The sequence below is a fragment of the Zonotrichia albicollis genome, chromosome 6, assembly GCF_047830755.1.
Source record: "Zonotrichia albicollis isolate bZonAlb1 chromosome 6, bZonAlb1.hap1, whole genome shotgun sequence".
Classification (NCBI taxonomy): domain Eukaryota; kingdom Metazoa; phylum Chordata; class Aves; order Passeriformes; family Passerellidae; genus Zonotrichia; species Zonotrichia albicollis.
The window spans coordinates 4,481,102-4,501,300 of record NC_133824.1 but is presented as its reverse complement, the minus strand read 5'-3'; the positions used below and the strand labels follow the sequence as shown (position 1 = coordinate 4,501,300).

Here is a 20,199-nt window from a genome sequence, read left to right as displayed (position 1 = left end):
TTACTTGAAGTTAGCAACACAAATGTAGTGTAACATTCAGTTTCCATGTTTAGTTTTGAACGCTTGCTAATAGGCTTACCTTTCATTCTGACTTACATTGTGTAATACATGCTTGTGTTAATAAACTCAGCAAGTCTAGACATAACACAGAGGAGATTAATAAATGTTTAAATCCTTGAACTTGGCTAAACCACAGTGGAAAATGAGATTATGCTGCACAGTAGTGGAAGTTTGCAAAGTAACTGTGCTGCCTTGTTCCTACTGGAAGTTAATTCTGAAGCATGACTGAAAGTTTGTTAAGAATTTATCACTGATTGGCTGGGGGTTTGAGCAATATTTTTTAGAACCAACTGCATTTTGCTACTTCAGGGAAAATTTGAAGTATCCAACTCACTAAACTGTGATTCTAATATAGGTAACAGCTGTTGCCCAGCAAAATCAAGGAGAGGTACCTGAACCACAGGATATGAAAGTAGCAGAAGTCCTTTTTGATGCTGCAGATGCTAATGCAATTGAAGAAGTCAATCTTGCTTATGAGAATGTTAAGGAAGTAGATGGATTAGATGTTTCCAAAGAAGGTACAGAAGCCTGGGAGGCAGCAATGAAGCGCTATGATGAAAGAATTGACAGAGTTGAAACAAGGATAACAGCCCGTTTGAGGGACCAGCTCGGTACAGCGAAGAACGCCAATGAAATGTTCCGAATCTTCTCGCGCTTTAACGCCCTGTTTGTGAGACCTCACATCCGCGGCGCCATTCGTGAGTACCAAACACAGCTGATCCAGCGTGTGAAGGACGATATTGAGTCTCTTCATGACAAATTTAAAGTACAATATCCACAGAGTCAGGCATGTAAAATGAGTCACGTTCGTGACTTGCCTCCTGTGTCTGGGTCTATAATTTGGGCAAAACAGATCGACAGGCAGCTCACCGCTTACATGAAGCGTGTGGAGGATGTCCTTGGCAAAGGCTGGGAGAACCACGTGGAAGGTCAGAAGCTGAAGCAGGATGGAGATAGCTTTCGCATGAAGCTCAACACTCAGGAGATCTTTGATGACTGGGCAAGAAAAGTTCAGCAGCGCAACCTTGGCGTGTCTGGTCGCATTTTCACCATCGAAAGCACTCGTGTTCGAGGCCGAACTGGAAACGTCCTGAAACTGAAAGTCAACTTCCTGCCAGAAATAATTACACTTTCCAAAGAAGTCCGAAACCTGAAGTGGCTTGGTTTCCGTGTCCCACTAGCAATTGTCAACAAAGCTCACCAAGCAAACCAGCTCTATCCATTTGCTATTTCTCTCATTGAAAGTGTCCGCACATACGAGCGAACATGTGAGAAGGTGGAAGAGCGTAACACTATCTCCCTGCTGGTCGCTGGCCTGAAGAAAGAGGTGCAGGCTTTGATCGCAGAAGGAATTGCACTCGTGTGGGAATCTTACAAGCTTGATCCATACGTGCAGCGCTTGGCTGAGACTGTCTTCAGCTTCCAGGAAAAGGTTTGTGTTTTCTGTCAAAATCTGCAAAACTTTTACATTTATAATTCAGTAATGTGTGGTTATCCAAAAGTGTCACTGGATAGCTGAGAACCAGTTCTGCAGCTCTTGGTTTAAGTAGGTGATTTAGTCAGTACAAGTTGGCCAACAGGATGGATCTTTTAATAGTGCTAAAATTGCTATTAGCAGTACTGTTTTCATTTGATATTGCTGAAATCGATGGTTTGCTGCATCCAAATAAAGATGCATGATTAACCATTACTGAATTGTTGTTTCCTTGATCTAACCTGTCAAACTAAACATCTCATTTTTCCTAAACTGTCTTAGGTGGATGATCTGCTCATTATTGAAGAGAAGATAGACCTGGAAGTGAGATCATTGGAAACATGCATGTATGATCACAAGACTTTCTCCGAAATCTTGAACAGAGTTCAGAAAGCTGTGGATGATTTAAATCTTCATTCGTACTCAAATTTGCCAATCTGGGTCAATAAGTTGGATATGGAGGTAGGTTTGAGATCGAGGAGTAGTGTATGTTTAGAGGTAACATTTTATTCAGGTGCAAAATGTATTTTGGTTATTGTCTTCATAGTCACCCAGGGAGACTTTTCTTTATAGTCACACCAGAGACTAAATTCTCATTCCCTGAAAATTTCAGTGCATTTTTGGTATGCAGAAAATACAAGACTGTGTTGGGGTTTTTTTTTAGAATTTTGTGATCAGTAATTCAAGGGGAGTTTGTCTTTTGAAGAAAAAAGTTTGATACAGTTTGACAGCCTAGAAGATGCTGGGGACCAAGGTAGATAAAGTGTAGTGGAAATGTGCTGTCCTGGTAGCAAGGACTTGTTGCCATCATATTGTTTGCTTCTGCCTGTTAAGTTTCAGGTTATTGGTCACTAGGCTAACTTCAATATGATTAAAATTCTTTAATTACATTAAAGTCCATGAGGAGGAGAAGAAGTTTTGAATTATATTCAGTGCAAATTTACCAAACCTCTTTAATTGTGGAATGGTTTGGGTTGGTAGAGACCTTAGAGATCATCTTATTGCAGTCCCCATGCCATGGGCAGTGATGCCACTGATTTGGTAGCTCAGAGCCCCATCCAGCTTGGCCTGAAACATTTCCAGGGATGGGGCATCCATAACTTCTCTGGGCAACCTGTTCCAGTGCCTCACCACCCTAATACCTAATCTAAACCTCCTTTCTTTCAATTTAAAGCCATTATTCCCTGTCTTATTGTTACAAGCCCTAGTAAACAGTCCCTCCAATTCTTGTAAGCCCCTTCTGGTGCTGGAATGGCTTAGTGAAGGAGCACTTGGTTCTTTGAGGTGCTGTAGTGTGCCTGTCAGAATGTATTGATAGTGGGATCTTATGCTGTGAGTATGCAGGTTATTCCTCCAATGTGCCTCATTTTCTTTAGATTGAAAGAATCCTGGGTGTTCGTTTGCAAGCTGGACTGAGGGCCTGGACCCAGGTTCTTCTGGGACAAGCAGATGACAAAGCAGAAGTTGACATGGATACAGATGCTCCTCAAGTGAGCCATAAGCCTGGTGGTGAACCCAAGATCAAAGTAAGTTTTCCTGTGGGGTTTTTTTGCATTAGTTTTTTTTTTTTTTGGTTGGTTGTTTTTTTTCCATATTGTCAATTAGCTAATGCAGAAATTATTTCTGAGGCCTATATGGTAGATAAATATTTCTTCTTGCATCTGTTTTTGGAGAAATATTTTCCTCTTCCTATTTAAGTGCAAGTTGATTTCTTCAAGTCCAAAACTCTTGTCTATATTTAGCAGTATCTGCCAGTAAAATTGTGTGTTTTTACTATTTTTGCAGAACATTGTACATGAACTAAGAATAACCAACCAGGTGATCTACTTGAATCCACCAATTGAAGACTGTAGATACAAACTTTACCAAGAAATGTTTTCTTGGAAAATGGTAATCCTGTCGCTGCCAAGAATTCAAAGTCAGAGATACCAGGTAAGTGTAATGAAGCTGTATCTAAGTCAGAGCCGTTGCTTTCACTTAGTAATTAGCTGTCCTCAATATATTAGTGTGTCCATCTAAAACCAAACCTGTGTGCCCTGGAAATTCTTGTGTATCACAAGTGTAACTGTGGTTCTTAGGTTGGGGTGCATTATGAGCTGTCTGAGGAAGAGAAGTTCTATCGTAATGCATTGACAAGGATGCCTGATGGCCCTGCAGCCCTGGAGGAGTCATACTCAGCTGTCATGGGAATTGTGACTGAAGTGGAGCAGTATGTCAAGGTAGGAGGCTGACAGGATATAATGGAACCCCTAAAATTAACATGGACTTTCAGTTTTCCTGGGGTCTGGAGGGAAACACGTTTTGGAATATACTGGAGAAGTTCTGAACATTGTGAAATACCTCCATCAGGTTTGGCTGCAGTACCAGTGTCTGTGGGACATGCAGGCTGAAAATATATACAACCGTCTTGGAGAAGACCTGAATAAGTGGCAGGCCCTTTTGGTTCAGATAAGAAAGGCAAGAGGAACATTTGACAATGCAGAAACCAGAAAGGAGTTTGGACCTGTTGTCATAGACTATGGCAAGGTAAGAGATCTTAATTATTTGTTGCGATAAATGCATTGAATTTCAGAATAGGTGTATAACAGAAAATAGCAAGGATGACAACTTACTGTTATATAATATTATTCACTTGTAGGTACAATCAAAGGTGAACCTGAAGTATGACTCCTGGCACAAGGAGGTGCTCAGCAAATTTGGCCAAATGCTTGGTCAGAACATGACAGAGTTTCATTCACAAATTTCTAAGGTAAAAATAGTCCTAATTCCAGTTTTTCACTTTCAGATCCACTGTTGCAGAATGCTAAAACACTGATTTGTGCCCTTAACAGTCCCGTCAAGAGCTGGAGCAGCATTCTGTGGACACTGCTAGCACATCAGATGCCGTGACATTCATCACATACGTGCAGTCCTTGAAACGTAAAATCAAACAGTTTGAAAAGCAAGTTGAGGTATGTTTGTTGTCTTTTGTTAATGATTCTGACTTGTGGAAATGTCAGGCTTAGCTCATAAAATGCAGCTTCATCATAAAATAATACTCAGGTTCTCTTAAAAACAGATTTGAAATTTGTATTCTGAAAAATCTTGTGAGCTCTATAGTGAGCATTTATTAAAGTGTGTTTATTTAGCCTTGCAGCTTAAATTTTGTGTTTTTAACTTAAAACCACTGTGTCTTGTAGCTATATCGCAATGGGCAGCGCTTGCTTGAGAAGCAAAGGTTCCAGTTCCCTTCCTCTTGGCTCTACATTGACAACATTGAAGGAGAATGGGGTGCCTTCAATGACATCATGCGGAGGAAGGATTCTGCCATTCAACAACAAGTAGCAAATCTGCAGATGAAAATAGTTCAAGAGGATCGTGCAGTGGAGAGCCGAACAACTGACTTGCTGACAGACTGGGAGAAAACAAAGCCTGTAACGGTAAGTAGTGATGGTTAATATTCAGTGAATGAGGTGGATTTTCTGCATTCAGTTTGTTTTTATGCTTTTTTGCAGTTTTTCATTTTAGGTGATTCTTTTTAAGGTTTCTATAATAACCTGCTAGTGTGTTGATTTTTGGCAATAGTTTCAGAGGAAAATTTACTGTTAAACCATAGGCCTCTCTTAGGTGTAGAAAAGTAAATTACTTTATTGACTAAGAGAGCTTTGTCTGAAACAAGTATGTGTCAGACGTATGCATGTAGGAGAATTCAGAAGCAAGCTGCTTTTTGCCTTTTTTTTTTCTGAAGTGCTTTTTTATAAAGCCAAAAACTGCATGTGAAAATGAAATGGGACTTATTGTGGAATATGTTGTCTTATGGTCAGCAAAATGGAAATGTAAAAAAATGAAACAAACCAACATTTATATTTAGTCCCCACTTTTAACTTGCCTTCATTGTAACTGTAGGATTGTTGGATTAATGTATCCTGTGCAAACTTTAGGGAAATCTGCGTCCAGAAGAGGCTCTCCAAGCTCTTACCATTTACGAAGGAAAATTCGGCAGGCTGAAGGATGACCGTGAGAAGTGTGCCAAGGCCAAGGAAGCTCTGGAACTCACAGACACTGGGCTGCTCAGTGGCAGTGAAGAGCGTGTCCAGGTACAACCTGCTCACATACCTTCTTGCCAGTTTTGGATAAAAATGTTTCAGTTCCATCATTTTCTCCCTCGGGAAAGGGACTTGTAGTGTGTGCTGTACCAATATCAGGGCACAGTTTCCACACTGACTCAGTTCTAGCCTTCAGAGCTTGTCTGTGATCTCTTCCTTGACTGTCTTATTTGAAACTGTTCATCTTGGTCACTTGCTGTTGCAGTTCTGTTGAGCTGGCAAACTATCCAAAAGTTTTTGATGGATTAGAAGTATTTTGTTTAACTCACCCGTGCTATTGACTTTGAAGAAATTAGGAATAACTACTGATGTTTGTTACATTCTATATTACAGGTAGCCCTTGAAGAGCTGCAGGATCTCAAAGGTGTCTGGTCTGAACTCTCTAAGGTCTGGGAACAAATTGATCAAATGAAAGAACAACCCTGGGTCTCAGTACAGCCTCGCAAGGTACTTCACTTTTGTGTACATGAACAATATAACTGCTACAAGTATATGTAAATTAGGAGTTAGACCTCTTGAGACAGACATACTTTATTGTCAATCTAGATAATTTTCAGTGTTTAGGTACCCTTTTCAGTATCTTGTGAGCATGTTTCTTCTGAAAGTAAGATAAAAAATATTCACAGGATTGTCATAATTTAAGTAATCCTACAGGGAATTTATGCAGCTTCCGTAGTTTGAGATTGGTCTGCATCTACAGAGAAGAAACTGCTGTTTTTAAATAGTCTGGTGGACCTCATTAGAGAAACTTCATTGTACAGTTGAGTAAACAGCATTGATTTTAGTTCAGTGCTCAGGAGGTAAAGAGCAGAAAGAACACTAATCTATAAACTAACTGCCTGTGACAAGACTGCATCATGAATCTCAATCAGACCAATAAAATTACATTCTCAGCTGTAACCACATCTTAGGCAAACAAGGCTAACACTTGTAAATGCTGTCCTGTTGCTGATGTGTCATTAGATAAAGTTTTCCATAACAAATGTATAGGTGATTTGTATGGTTATGTGCACAGGACTTGTAGAGAAAGATTTCATTGCTTTTGTGCCACTGACAGCTTCGACAAAACTTGGATGGTCTGCTGAACCAGCTGAAAAACTTCCCTGCCCGTTTGCGCCAGTACGCCTCCTATGAGTATGTCCAGAGACTTCTGAAGGGCTACATGAAGGTAAGCTGCCCACATTTATAAAGTGCATGTGTTTTATAATCAAGTTCAATGATGTAACTTGCTTTCTTTTCTTCTGTAGATAAACATGTTAGTTATTGAACTGAAATCCGAGGCACTTAAAGACCGACACTGGAAACAGCTGATGAAGAGGCTTCATGTTAACTGGGTTGTCTCAGAATTGACCCTGGGCCAGATCTGGGATGTTGATCTGCAGAGAAATGAAGCAATTGTCAAAGATGTTCTGCTTGTGGCTCAGGGAGAGATGGCTTTGGAAGAGTTCTTGAAACAGGTTAGTATCAGTCCTTGTATGTATGCATGTAGTAGCAAATCTGAGGGTTGCTGTTAAGTGGCTACTTGTATAGTTAACTTGTCACTCTAAGCTGTTGAAACAAGTGCCAAGACTCCATGGTTTGTTCTGTTTTGGGGAGCAATTTAAAGCTTTGTAAACTTCTTCTGATGAAAACTTGCATTATTTGGGAAAAGCAGTTCTTGGTAGTAACTGCAAAAATCCCACCTTGAACTGCATCATAGCTTCAATATTTTGAACAAAAGCTTAAGTATAAAGCCAGAATTTTTGGGTAAAAAAGAATAGTATCTGATTCCTGTAATACATTTCTACTTTGTGACTATGTTGGAGCAGAAATTATTGATGTCATATCTTAAACATCTTTCTCTCCAGATCAGAGAAGTGTGGAACACCTATGAACTGGACTTGGTCAATTACCAGAACAAGTGTCGTTTGATTCGGGGGTGGGATGACCTTTTCAACAAAGTCAAGGAGCACATTAACAGCGTGTCTGCCATGAAGCTGTCACCATACTACAAGGTAAAATGGAGAACAAAGCTAAAGAATTTTTGTTTATTTCTGCTTTCCCCTTCTGTTTAGTTTATATTTTTGTCAGCAGGGACTATATTCAGTGTTTAAAGCTGACAGACTGTTATTTGTATAATGCATACTTTGTAACTCTCAGAAAACTGTTTCCTCTAATAATTATTAGTAGACAAGCACTTTATAATATTAAAGTGAATATTAATGTAGTGTTTAAACTTCAGGTGTTTGAGGAAGATGCCCTTAGCTGGGAAGATAAGCTGAACCGTATCATGGCACTCTTTGATGTCTGGATTGATGTCCAGAGGCGGTGGGTCTACCTGGAGGGTATCTTTACTGGCAGTGCAGACATCAAGCACCTGCTGCCTGTGGAGACCCAGCGGTTCCAGAGGTAACTTTGTCATTTTGTTGTTTTCTTGCCTCCCTTGGGGCACCCTGTGGGCAGGCCTGAAACTTCATGAGTCACTGTAGCACTCTCTGAGTTGAAATACTGTCTGAATTCTTACCTGCTCCAACTGGATTACAGCTGCTGTAGGTACAAGTTCATCAAGCAAAGAGGTGCAACTGTGGCAGAAACTGTTTGTAGTAAGTGGTCTGATGGACAATTTTTAGGAGATGATTTGGACTCAGGTGGTTTTCCTTGCTAGTTCCTATCAGTGAGTTCAAGGGTTTTTCTGGCATTGTGGCTGCAACAAACAGGCAAATTTCTGTTGCTGCAGCCTTTAATGTCACCCTTTAAACATTATTTACTTCCTCTCTTTTAAGTTGGTCTGATCATACTTACTCATTCCACACACTTCCAGTCAGATCAAAGAATCAGATTTATGTGTCACTTCAGGAAGTAAAGATAATTAGATCTGCTCTGGACTTGGTAGATTGAACATTACAAAGAAGTTAGATTTTGTTGTTGAGGGCTTGAAGCAGATAAAGAGAAATTTGGGGAATTTATGCTTGTATTCCCTAGAGCTGCTGCAGCCATTAGAGGTGGAGTGGTCATTTAGAGACAAATAACCTTGGTGTTCTGTAGGCCTGTGGTTACTGAGTTTGCACTAATGCATTGTGTTATTTTACTTGCAGCATCAGCACTGAATTCTTGGCACTCATGAAAAAGGTGTCCAAATCTCCACTTGTGATGGATGTTCTGAACATTCAGGGTGTGCAGAGATCATTAGAGAGACTGGCAGACTTGCTTGGGAAGATACAGAAAGCCCTGGGAGAATACTTGGAAAGGGAGAGATCCTCTTTCCCTCGGTAAGCAGTTGGCTCCTGAAGTAATCTGATGTTTCTGTGCAGGAATTGGTGTACTGCTCTGGAAAGCCTCTACCAGTTCTGTGGTGCATGTATATCAGATGTTATGACCATTTATTTAGGTATTGTCTATATACATAATTCAGTTATAGCTACTTCTCCCAAAGTGGGGCTGAAACTTCGCTTACTTGCTCATCTGTGTCTGGTTTCAGGATTTGGGTATTGCCTAAGGAACCATTGCAGCTGATTTCTGTAAACTGAAGAGGTTCTTCTGCCATTTGATTGAAGGACAGTGTCTGAATTGTCACAGTCCAGTATTTAGGTCATTGATTTTGACTTACCTGTAGTCTTCAGCTAGTTTGTCACTTAGCATGAGAAAATAAGAGTGAGGGAGGTACTGAGTGGGAGTTCTTCTTCCTGACTGGCTATTCAGTTACAAACTCTACTGTTGCTATTTCAGAGATGGCTAAGTAAGAAAATTATCCACACTATGGAGCATGTATACACTTCTGTATAGTACAGACCACATGAACTTAAAAGTAGTAGTGAGGTATAACTGCTAGCAAATCTGTGGTTCATGCACACTTGCAGCGTTGAGGAAATGGTTGTCAATTGCTTCCATGTAGTGGCCATGGATGAAGCATAAATTATCAATTAAAAGTGATAGTTGAAGTTCTGATATAGATATAATTTTTGTGATTAATAGATTCTACTTTGTTGGTGATGAAGACTTGCTTGAAATCATTGGAAACAGCAAAAATGTGGCCAAGTTGCAGAAACACTTCAAGAAAATGTTTGCTGGAGTTTCTAGCATTATTCTCAATGAAGACAATTCTGTGGTTCTTGGAATATCCTCACGTGAAGGAGAGGAGGTATAGCTGCAGTATTTCTTTTTAAATAAAATTCTGAAAATAAATGGATGTGTGCTGACTTAAACCTTTAATTCTTGCAGGTGCTGTTCAAAACACCCGTCTCCATCACAGAACATCCCAAGATCAATGAGTGGCTCACTCTTGTTGAGAAAGAGATGAGAGTCACCCTTGCTAAATTGCTTGCAGAGTCTGTTACTGAGGTAGAAATCTTTGGAAAAGCAACTTCAATTGATCCAGCAGTCTACATCTCTTGGATTGACAAATACCAGGTATTAATGTGGAACACTAAAGTATACTGCAGCTTGGTTACTTCAGCAAAGAAAACAATCTGATGAGGGTTTTTTTACACAGGCTCAGCTTGTTGTGCTGTCAGCCCAGATTGCTTGGTCTGAGAATGTGGAGTCAGCCCTCAATGGTGGAGGTGGAGACAACAGCCCTCTCCAGTCTGTGCTAGCCAATGTTGAGGTCACACTCAATGTCCTGGCAGACTCTGTGCTGATGGAGCAGCCACCCCTTCGCAGAAGGAAACTGGAGCACTTGGTAAGTAAAAACTTCCTTTCCTCTTCAGGGTTTACAGGTGAGCATTTTTAAATTTTTATGAAAAAATTGATCAGTCTAAGATTTACTGTTCCTCCAGCAGAAGATTTAGTGTGATTTAAGCAATTACATTAGGGCCTGATCCTTAATGTAGGTGGTGGTAGTTTTTCATTCTAGTCAGCTTAATTCATGATATCATATGATATGCTGTCTCAGGAATTGATCTTCAAACTGGATCTTCCAGGTATGGAAGTTTACTGATCTTTTCATTCAGATGTGAAATACGTCATTAAGTTGCTTATTATTGTAATCATAATGTGCTTTTGATTGTAGATAGTGATTGGAGGTGGGGGGAGAATTAAAATAATCCTGGGTTATTTCTAGAGGGAAATACCTGGTTTCTGGCAAGTAAAATACCAAGTTCAGTAGTGTAAGGGATTAACAGGCTAACTGGGCTTTGTTGTAAACTAGGAAAGTCATTAAGAATAGTAGGCAACGTTGTTAGTTCTGGCCTTGCGGCAACAAATTTTAAACCAGAGACTGGTTTTAAGTCATGATTTCTAAGTGATGGCAGTTCACTGTGCTAATCTGAGAAGCTGTAGGATTCCTGTCTTTACTGGCTTGTATTGTTGTGGCCTTAAGGAGTTCCTTCCTTTTCCAGATCACTGAACTGGTGCACCAGAGAGATGTTACAAGATCACTGATCAAAAGCAAGATCGACAACTCCAAATCCTTCGAGTGGCTCAGCCAAATGCGGTTCTACTTTGACCCAAAGCAGACAGATGTGTTGCAGCAGCTCTCCATTCAGATGGCAAATGCCAAATTCAACTATGGCTTTGAGTACCTTGGGGTTCAGGATAAGCTGGTGCAGACTCCTCTCACTGACCGCTGCTACCTGACAATGACACAGGCCCTGGAGGCAAGACTTGGAGGATCACCATTTGGTAAGTTTGGGAGACAAGTGTATAAAATTCTTAAGTCTAATATATATGAGAATGAGTGTTTTAGGTCACTTAAAGACTCAGCAGTGAGGAATCAGTAAAGTCAGGTTTAATAGGAATTTGTAAAAGCACAGCAAGTTGTATGGCAAGGTTCATTTTATTACTTACTATATAGATAAAGCACACAAGGAAAAATCTGATTACAATCTAAAATGGTTTATGTGGAGACTGAGGACACAGAAGGAAAAGCAGGGATAACAGTAAGGGATGCAGAGGGGTAAGGGATTCACAAGGGTCAGAGTGGACTCCCTTGCCAAACTTAGCTTTAGACTGGATCCAGTTTAGGTCTAAAGGGTTTAGAGAACTTCGTTATCTAATCAATACAATAATATCAGTACTTGAACAATTTATGAATTTAAAACAAAAGTATTCAGTAGGATTTTCTATAAGCACAGCAGTAATTTGACAAAATATTTAGAGTAATTATAGACCTAAATTTGCAACACTCGTAAGGCACCCAGGCATGAAGTATGTGCAAAGGTATACCTATGAAAAACTCACATTAAATTCAGTGAAATACATCAGATGCCTTTGCATCTCTCCAGAGATGAAGGGTTGGGTCTCAAGGAGTGGGAGATAGCAGTCCAGATTCAATTGTCAACTTTCAGTGGCAATCCTCCATTGCAAACTGGAGAGATGACAAGCTCCAAGAGGCATCCCACTGGGAGGGTGATCCTGGTCACAGCCTGCTGCAGTCTGGGAGATCTCAAGAGTCTCACTTATGACCACTGTTTATGGAGTTGCAAAATTACTGATTTTAGTCATCAGTACATTTCCATCCTGGCCACAATCCGAGTTGGTGGTTGCTGGAACTTTCCTTGAAAAGTCCAACAACAAAAATATTATTCTACTTGCTCTGTTGTTCAGACAGAAAAAAGAGAAGTCTCAAGGCTATTTAAGTAGAAAACAGGAGGTTGTTAAGACAAGGGAAGCTGTGGGAGCAGACAGGGTTTCTGATAACCACAAGGGGAGCTAACTGGTGCTGTTAATGTAGGCCAAGGCTTAGCAAGCATTCCTGAGACTGTAGTGTGGCCTAGGATGGCGTTCAGGGGATGAACTGGGGAAAGTATGTGCATCCCCACGATACAGTGTTAATATAAACATGTAGGACACTTCTAACTAAGACAGCAAAGAACAAAATGGTCTTTTGAGGGAAGTCAAAACAGTTTTAGGTTTTGTTTGAAGCCTCTTGATTGAACAGGCACCTTCAGAATCCACAAGTTGGCAGTGCTGTTCAGATGATAAATTCTAAAGCATGTCCATTCCATTTCAAAAACAGGTCCTGCTGGGACTGGGAAAACAGAATCTGTTAAAGCTCTTGGACATCAGCTGGGCCGCTTTGTGCTGGTTTTCAACTGTGATGAAACATTTGACTTCCAGGTAAGCTGTTTGATTAAAAGAGTGTAGTCTTTGTTAACAACAAGTAGAATCTCTTCAGAACCCTGAAACAGCCAACAATGTTTATTTTCAAGATGATTATGTGTAAGTCCTAACTGAGCTGGTATCTGTTGGTCATATAGAACCTCTGTAACAAAAAAATGCCTAAAGCAGAAGTGGGATGGAACATTGCTAGAGCAGAGGTTCTGTGCTTTTGAACAGGTAGTTCTGTAACAGCAAATGGAGGGACAGGAAGTACAGGGGCAGGGGCTTAAGACTGGCTTTAGGAAAGTATCTTAAACTATGTAGTTTGCATTGATAGGATTGGTTTAATGAGGAATAGATGAGAGTGTGAGATTATTGAAGTAGCTGTACTATTACCAAATTATCCTTTACAACACAGATGTGCAGTTTACCTCAATGTATGAAGAGTTCTTCAAAACTAAGAAAATTTATCCAGACATTTGAAGATTATTGACATCTTCAAACTGAGAACCTGATGAAATATCTCTAAACTGTAACACAGCAAATTATCTTAAAATGAAATCCTTGGTCAAGTGTATAGATAAAAAACAATATAAAACATGGACAAGGAAGCACTAAACTTTATGGATTCTGCCTGTTGTTTTTTTCCTCTGCAGCTGTAATTTGACCAGATCAGAATGCCATTTAACCAGCATTTGGCTTGTAGGAGTGACTGTAAGAAAATGCCTAGGGAGTGTTGATATCACAGATAATGTGATCCTCCTTGCCCCAGCTCACTTCCTCCCTCTGACAGTTGGAACAATCAGGATGTCCCAGTGGAAGTGTTATTCTGTTCATGCTCCAGTGAACCTTTTTTAATGTACCATTTCTCCCCTTAAATCCACTTACACACTTGGTTCTATAATATCTTTACCAAATTGTTCCACTGTGCACTTCATGAAAGGGCAGCTTCTTTTTGTCTTTTTTCAATGATTCCTAAGTTCTTGTAGTAGAAAAGACAGTGAATAATTGATTCATATTCATCTGAAACCAGTAGATTGTAGACCTCCATCATGTTCCCTCTACAGAATCTTACCTTAAAGGTTGTTCTTTATGTAGAAAGGTTATCATACTCTGGCCATCCAACTTGCTCTTCTGAAATGTTTTGTAATTCTTGTACCCTCCTTGTGATAGAGGACTGGAACTGCACCTGATGTTAATGATATTTACAAACAAAACATTATGCAGTGGACTTAGTTTGCCTGTTTTGGAACACACTGCATTTCAGTGTGAGGTACAGGGAGCTATGATCTGTGGTTCTGCAAAGCAGCGAAAGCTAAACTTCAGAACCCTTTCATAACTCTTACAATACTACAAATACAGTAACAGACAAATAAACACAGCTTCTTCCTGCCTTGGATGCATTGTATAAAGTGCTCTTCTCTGCTCCTTTTGCCAATGCAACTGAGTGAATTTCCCCCTCTGTGTGCAGGCAATGGGACGAATCTTTGTGGGACTTTGCCAAGTGGGCGCGTGGGGCTGCTTTGATGAGTTCAACAGACTGGAGGAGAGAATGCTCTCTGCAGTTTCACAGCAAGTTCAGTGCATCCAGGAAGCCTTGAGAGAGCATTCCAACCCCAACTATGACAAGAGTATGTAATTCTTCTCTAACATCCTTTGTTGCTCAGCTATGTTTCTTGCAAATTGTGAATGATAAAGCTACTTTATGTCAAAACTTAAATATCTGATGTAACTTTCAGCTGGTAGAAGTTTATGTTTGAGTTTGAGTACTGGAGAACCTCATGTCCATTACTGTAGGAAACTAGAATAGAATAATGTATGACTTCAGTTCTCAGAGTGATGGATCACTGACTCAGGTATAACTAAATGCACTCTCTTTTCAGCTGCAACACCCATTACCTGTGAGCTGCTGAACAAACAAGTCAAAGTGAGCCCTGACATGGCTATCTTCATCACCATGAACCCTGGCTATGCAGGCAGATCCAATCTGCCTGACAATTTGAAGAAGTTGTTCCGTAGTTTGGCCATGACAAAACCAGACCGTCAGTTGATTGCCCAGGTCATGCTGTACTCCCAAGGCTTCCGTACTGCTGAAGTTCTTGCCAATAAGATAGTGCCATTCTTCAAGTGAGTAACAAGTTTGGCTGCAGTCAGTAATAATAGAACTTACTGTTCAAAGCTGTAATATTCTTTGTAACTCACTAAGCACATTGTGCAGCAATCATTTCAAGCAATAGTTTCAAGTAAAGAATTACATTTACTGAGTGTCATGTTGTTTCATACTGAGAATTAAATTGTGTTTTGTCTCTTGTGCTTCTTAGGCTTTGTGATGAACAGCTGTCCTCCCAAAGTCACTATGATTTTGGCCTGAGAGCACTGAAGAGTGTGCTGGTTAGTGCAGGTAATGTGAAGAGGGAGAGGATTCAGAAGATAAAGCGGGAGAAGGAAGAGCGTGGGGAAGTCGTTGATGAGGGAGAAATCGCTGAGAACTTGCCAGAGCAAGAGGTAATGTGTGTGCAAAGTTCTTTACTTCTGTGATTGAGGATGCACACTAAACAAAGAAAGTAGCCTTTCAGTGTTTACCATTTAGTATTAAGCCTTGTGAACAAAATAATTGCAAAAAAACCCAAAGGTAATTTAACAGCTTAAAAGCACCAAGTTGAACACGACTTCTAAGTGCCTGAATCATAGTGAAAAGATTATTCATATGAGGTGGTGCATCCATGACATTTACTGCTGCACAGTGTCTCAGCAATTAATGTCAAAACCATAAAGAAGAGACTTAGGAAGGACTTGTATAAACTGCAAATCACTAGGAAATCATTGGGTAGTTCCAAAGTTGAGACCACATCAACAGTTGTTATGACTAAGACTACCCTGGTCTGGTACTTACCAGTAAATTATTTAGTGAAGTATTCCTTGTCAAATGCGTTTGGTGAAGTGAACTTAACAAATCTTCAATGAAATGTGACTCTCTCTCTGCAGATCCTGATCCAAAGTGTATGTGAAACTATGGTGCCAAAACTGGTTGCAGAAGACATTCCACTGCTGTTCAGTCTCCTTTCTGATGTATTCCCTGGAGTGCAGTATCACCGTGGAGAGATGACAGCCTTGAGAGAGGAGCTTAAGAAAGTGTGTCAGGAAATGTACCTTACCTATGGTGATGGAGAAGAAGTTGGTGGCATGTGGGTTGAAAAGGTAAAATACCAAACTGAAAATGTGCAATTGAAGTTTATGTTAAAGACTAAATTTCCTTTTATATTATGAAAAGTCGAAAGCTTTTAAAGTTTTCTTGTCTTAAACAAAAACTGTACCTAAAAGCTTAGATTACCTGCTGAAGTTAATTGGTACATTATTGTGTCACAGGTTCTTCAGCTGTATCAGATTACACAGATAAATCATGGTTTGATGATGGTTGGTCCCTCTGGAAGTGGAAAGAGCATGGCCTGGAGAGTGCTTCTGAAGGCCCTTGAGCGGCTGGAGGGTGTGGAAGGTGTTGCTCACATTATAGATCCAAAAGCAATCAGCAAAGATCACCTCTATGGTACTTTGGATCCAAATACCAGGGAATGGACAGATGGCCTGTTTACACATGTCCTGAGAAAGTAAGTCTGTAATAGCACAAATACAAAATGGTTGGTACATTTGTGCCTAGGATAAACTCACCTTAATTCTCTCCTTCAATGAATATTTTCTTTAATATAGAATCATAGACAATGTGAGAGGTGAACTACAGAAACGTCAGTGGATTATCTTTGATGGTGATGTAGACCCTGAATGGGTTGAGAACTTGAACTCTGTTCTGGATGACAACAAACTTCTGACTCTGCCAAATGGAGAACGTCTCAGCCTCCCACCAAATGTAATGTTACTTTTTTTATATTGTGTTTATGTGCTGTGTATAAGCTTGTTGGTTTAATTTAGTATGTACTAGTGTTGTGCCTCTTTCTCATCACAAGCAAAGTAATACTGAGTTCAGATTGTAGTATGCTGGAGTAAAGGGTTTTTGTGGAAACATTTCATGTTACACTTAGTCTGACCCTGTAAGACAAAATGTGTATTATGTAAGTCTTATGGTAAATGTCAATAATTATGAACTTACCTTAGGGCAGTATAATGCTGATGTTAATTATTCGGAGTCTAAACGCAAATCTGCATATTTTAAAAGCTCTCTGTTTTTTCAGGGAAAGAGTGTTTGTATTGTTTTGGTTGATTGTTTTTACTCCTAAATGTTGTTTAAAATTTCTTTTTTCAGGTGCGTATCATGTTTGAAGTACAGGATCTGAAATATGCCACTTTGGCTACTGTGTCAAGGTGTGGTATGGTCTGGTTCAGTGAGGATGTTCTCAGTACAGACATGATATTCAATAACTTCCTGGCCAGACTAAGAAGCATTCCTCTGGATGAAGGTGAGGAGGAAGCTCAGCGCAGGCGAAAGGGCAAAGAAGATGAAGGAGAAGAAGCAGCATCCCCAATGTTGCAGGTATAACTTAGATTTCATTATGGGATAAAGTAGTAAAAATGCTTGTATCACAGGTACACCATAGTAGAATTTATGACAGCCTATCAAAGAAAAGCTGACTTCCTCTCTACATATTTTTCCTTTTTCATTTTTTTAAATATGAAGCATTTCAAACCCTAAACAAAATCTTTTCTTTCTGTCTAATAGTCAAAGAAAAGCAAATGCTTAGAGCAGTGTTTATCTCCCCCAACAGATTCAGAGAGATGCTGCAACAATAATGCAGCCATATTTCACATCCAATGGCCTGGTGACCAAGGCCCTTGAGCACGCCTTCAAGCTGGAGCACATCATGGACCTGACGCGCCTGCGCTGCCTGGGCTCCCTGTTCTCCATGCTGCACCAGGCTTGCCGCAACGTGGCCCAGTACAACGCCAACCACCCCGACTTCCCCATGCAGATAGACCAGCTGGAGCGTTACATCCAGGTACGTGCAGCCTGCTCTTAGTGACTCCTGTGTTTGCCTGGATTTGAGTTACTCACTGGGCTTTGTTCCCTTACTCCAAAACCAATAGCTGCTGCTCTTGCTTCTTACAGAGGTACCTGGTCTATGCCATACTGTGGTCTCTCTCTGGAGACAGTCGTTTGAAAATGAGAGCGGAGCTGGGAGAATACATCAGGAGAATCACCACTGTGCCACTGCCAACTGCACCCAACATACCTATCATTGACTATGAGGTAAACCTTTCTGGTGCTAAAAATGTTGCTCTTTCATTTTCTTAAAAGCTTACTTTAGATTTTGGAGGCAAACCTGGAGAATAAACTGCTAGACTACCTTAAATATTACAGTTTCATACTTCAACAAACACATAAAATTTGATGTCACTTAAAAAAAAAATTAACTAAGGTTGAGCTGGATTCCTATTCTAAATTGTCTAACCAATTTTTTGTGCTTCTAGGTGTCCATTACAGGTGAATGGGTGCCATGGCAATCCAAAGTTCCTCAAATTGAAGTTGAAACACACAAAGTTGCAGCTCCTGATGTTGTAGTGCCAACCCTAGATACAGTTCGCCACGAGGCATTGCTGTACACTTGGCTGGCAGAACACAAACCTCTGGTGCTCTGTGGACCACCAGGTTCTGGAAAGACCATGACCCTTTTCAGTGCTCTCAGAGCTCTGCCTGACATGGAGGTACACAAGAGACTTGTGTGTGTGTATGTGTGTGTGCACATGGGTCTGTGATGAGTATCAAGTCTTTAATATTTTTAAGATTAAAGATAGCATGGAATTTATTTCCTAGCTGAAACTCAGTGATAGCTTCACCTCAGTCAGTCATGTGTATATATAGTAAAAAATAAAAATCAAGCTCCTTAACCTAAAGCTGTTTTCTTCCTTTGCCACTTCAGTAACAGAGAAGCATTCCTGCATTCAGTATTTAAATATACCGTGCAAATGTTTAAGAGTAGCTCTCACCCTTCTGTGTATTTAGGTTGGGTGACAGTTACATGAGGCTGTCAAGTTCAAAATACAGGGTTGGGCAGGAAGCATTCCTGCATGGTAAAATGGAGAACCTGCAATGGGAAGCAAAGAGTATCTAGGCTGTACATAGCTGTATATATGTGGTAATATACTTGTAATGTAGATGGTGTATATACATCCATTGTGAAGAGCCAAACATGCCTGTTTCCAGGACTCTTGATACACTCTCTTTCAATCCTTAATGTATTTTAATATTTTTTTTTCACTATACTCTTTTTAAGGTGGTTGGACTCAACTTTTCAAGTGCTACCACTCCAGAACTGCTGTTGAAAACTTTTGATCACTACTGTGAATACAGGCGTACCCCTAACGGAGTGGTGCTGGCTCCTGTGCAGTTAGGAAAGTGGCTGGTGCTGTTCTGTGATGAAATCAACTTGCCAGATATGGACAAGTATGGCACACAGAGAGTCATATCCTTCATTAGACAGGTTTGTATTTCTTTGTAATCAACTGTATCAGAACAGCTGCTTATCAGTGGAACATTTTATTTCCCTATATGATTTTATTTTTGTTTTTGTTCCAGATGGTGGAACATGGAGGATTCTACCGTACATCTGACCAGACATGGGTGAAACTGGAGAGAATTCAGTTTGTTGGTGCATGTAATCCACCTACTGATCCTGGAAGAAAACCTCTGTCACATAGGTAATGTGTCTAGTAAATTCTAGGTAACAATGGAATAGGAGTGAAAACTAAAGTATTGGTTGTGTAATCTGTTCTTAATACACTTGTTTAACAACAGCTGTGCTGAAATTTTGTTCCTTGCTTTTGCACTATTTGCTACTTGGTTCTTACCATGGCAGCCCAGCAGTGAGCTCAGAATTAGGCTGTTGAATCACCTGTCTGAAACACTTGAGAATGGGAGCAATCAAACCAGCTACAGCTGCTGCTGATGGTTTCAAATCAAGCAGTTACTGAATTTTGGCAAAAGGTAACAAAGAGAATACAGATAATAATTTGACTTTTCTGTACTATGAAATTTGCTAATCTTTCAGATTTTTACGACATGTTCCTGTGGTTTATGTGGACTACCCTGGACCAGCTTCACTTACTCAGATATATGGAACATTCAACCGTGCAATGCTGAGGCTGATCCCATCACTTCGCACGTATGCAGAGCCTCTCACTGCTGCTATGGTAGAATTCTACACAATGTCTCAGGTAACTTGTTAAGTGCAACTCCAAACTCCAGTTAGAATGCTTTCTTCTATGCTTCATTTAGCATGTGTTGTTAGCCTTTCACATGGATAATATGTGTACAAGAACTCAACTAATTACGTGAGTTCTGGCAAAAATGACTGAATTATGCTGTCAGAGTAATGTCTTGTAATGCCAAGTCCTGTAAAAAATATGTTTCAACTTTGAGATAAAGTAACTAATTAAATTTAAATTTTTAGGAGAGATTCACTCAGGACACACAGCCACACTACATCTACTCACCTCGTGAAATGACTCGGTGGGTGAGAGGTATATTTGAAGCATTAAGACCACTGGAAACCTTACCAGTTGAAGGCCTTATCAGGATTTGGGCCCACGAAGCCTTACGTCTCTTCCAGGACAGGT

At 40.2% G+C, this 20,199-nt stretch overlaps 1 protein-coding gene across 1 annotated transcript in view; it reads left to right on the top strand.

Annotated features, from left to right (window-relative positions):
• The window catches only part of DYNC1H1 (dynein cytoplasmic 1 heavy chain 1), a 44,851-nt gene that overhangs the window by 6,004 nt on the left and 18,648 nt on the right, over nucleotides 1-20,199 (top strand). Inside the window, exons 8-42 of the mRNA XM_005483227.4 lie at nucleotides 416-1,492; nucleotides 1,817-1,996; nucleotides 2,911-3,060; nucleotides 3,320-3,466; nucleotides 3,613-3,753; nucleotides 3,884-4,060; nucleotides 4,173-4,283; nucleotides 4,366-4,485; nucleotides 4,714-4,953; nucleotides 5,455-5,610; nucleotides 5,953-6,066; nucleotides 6,677-6,787; nucleotides 6,867-7,076; nucleotides 7,467-7,613; nucleotides 7,841-8,007; nucleotides 8,694-8,867; nucleotides 9,571-9,736; nucleotides 9,817-10,005; nucleotides 10,088-10,276; nucleotides 10,935-11,217; nucleotides 12,554-12,654; nucleotides 14,108-14,267; nucleotides 14,520-14,763; nucleotides 14,958-15,141; nucleotides 15,622-15,834; nucleotides 16,003-16,241; nucleotides 16,342-16,498; nucleotides 16,892-17,119; nucleotides 17,352-17,582; nucleotides 17,693-17,833; nucleotides 18,055-18,288; nucleotides 18,858-19,064; nucleotides 19,160-19,281; nucleotides 19,632-19,797; nucleotides 20,034-20,197. Of these exons, the coding sequence (XP_005483284.1) occupies nucleotides 416-1,492; nucleotides 1,817-1,996; nucleotides 2,911-3,060; nucleotides 3,320-3,466; nucleotides 3,613-3,753; nucleotides 3,884-4,060; nucleotides 4,173-4,283; nucleotides 4,366-4,485; nucleotides 4,714-4,953; nucleotides 5,455-5,610; nucleotides 5,953-6,066; nucleotides 6,677-6,787; nucleotides 6,867-7,076; nucleotides 7,467-7,613; nucleotides 7,841-8,007; nucleotides 8,694-8,867; nucleotides 9,571-9,736; nucleotides 9,817-10,005; nucleotides 10,088-10,276; nucleotides 10,935-11,217; nucleotides 12,554-12,654; nucleotides 14,108-14,267; nucleotides 14,520-14,763; nucleotides 14,958-15,141; nucleotides 15,622-15,834; nucleotides 16,003-16,241; nucleotides 16,342-16,498; nucleotides 16,892-17,119; nucleotides 17,352-17,582; nucleotides 17,693-17,833; nucleotides 18,055-18,288; nucleotides 18,858-19,064; nucleotides 19,160-19,281; nucleotides 19,632-19,797; nucleotides 20,034-20,197 (7,040 nt within the window). The remainder of the gene's footprint in view (nucleotides 1-415; nucleotides 1,493-1,816; nucleotides 1,997-2,910; nucleotides 3,061-3,319; nucleotides 3,467-3,612; nucleotides 3,754-3,883; nucleotides 4,061-4,172; nucleotides 4,284-4,365; nucleotides 4,486-4,713; nucleotides 4,954-5,454; nucleotides 5,611-5,952; nucleotides 6,067-6,676; nucleotides 6,788-6,866; nucleotides 7,077-7,466; nucleotides 7,614-7,840; nucleotides 8,008-8,693; nucleotides 8,868-9,570; nucleotides 9,737-9,816; nucleotides 10,006-10,087; nucleotides 10,277-10,934; nucleotides 11,218-12,553; nucleotides 12,655-14,107; nucleotides 14,268-14,519; nucleotides 14,764-14,957; nucleotides 15,142-15,621; nucleotides 15,835-16,002; nucleotides 16,242-16,341; nucleotides 16,499-16,891; nucleotides 17,120-17,351; nucleotides 17,583-17,692; nucleotides 17,834-18,054; nucleotides 18,289-18,857; nucleotides 19,065-19,159; nucleotides 19,282-19,631; nucleotides 19,798-20,033; nucleotides 20,198-20,199) is intronic.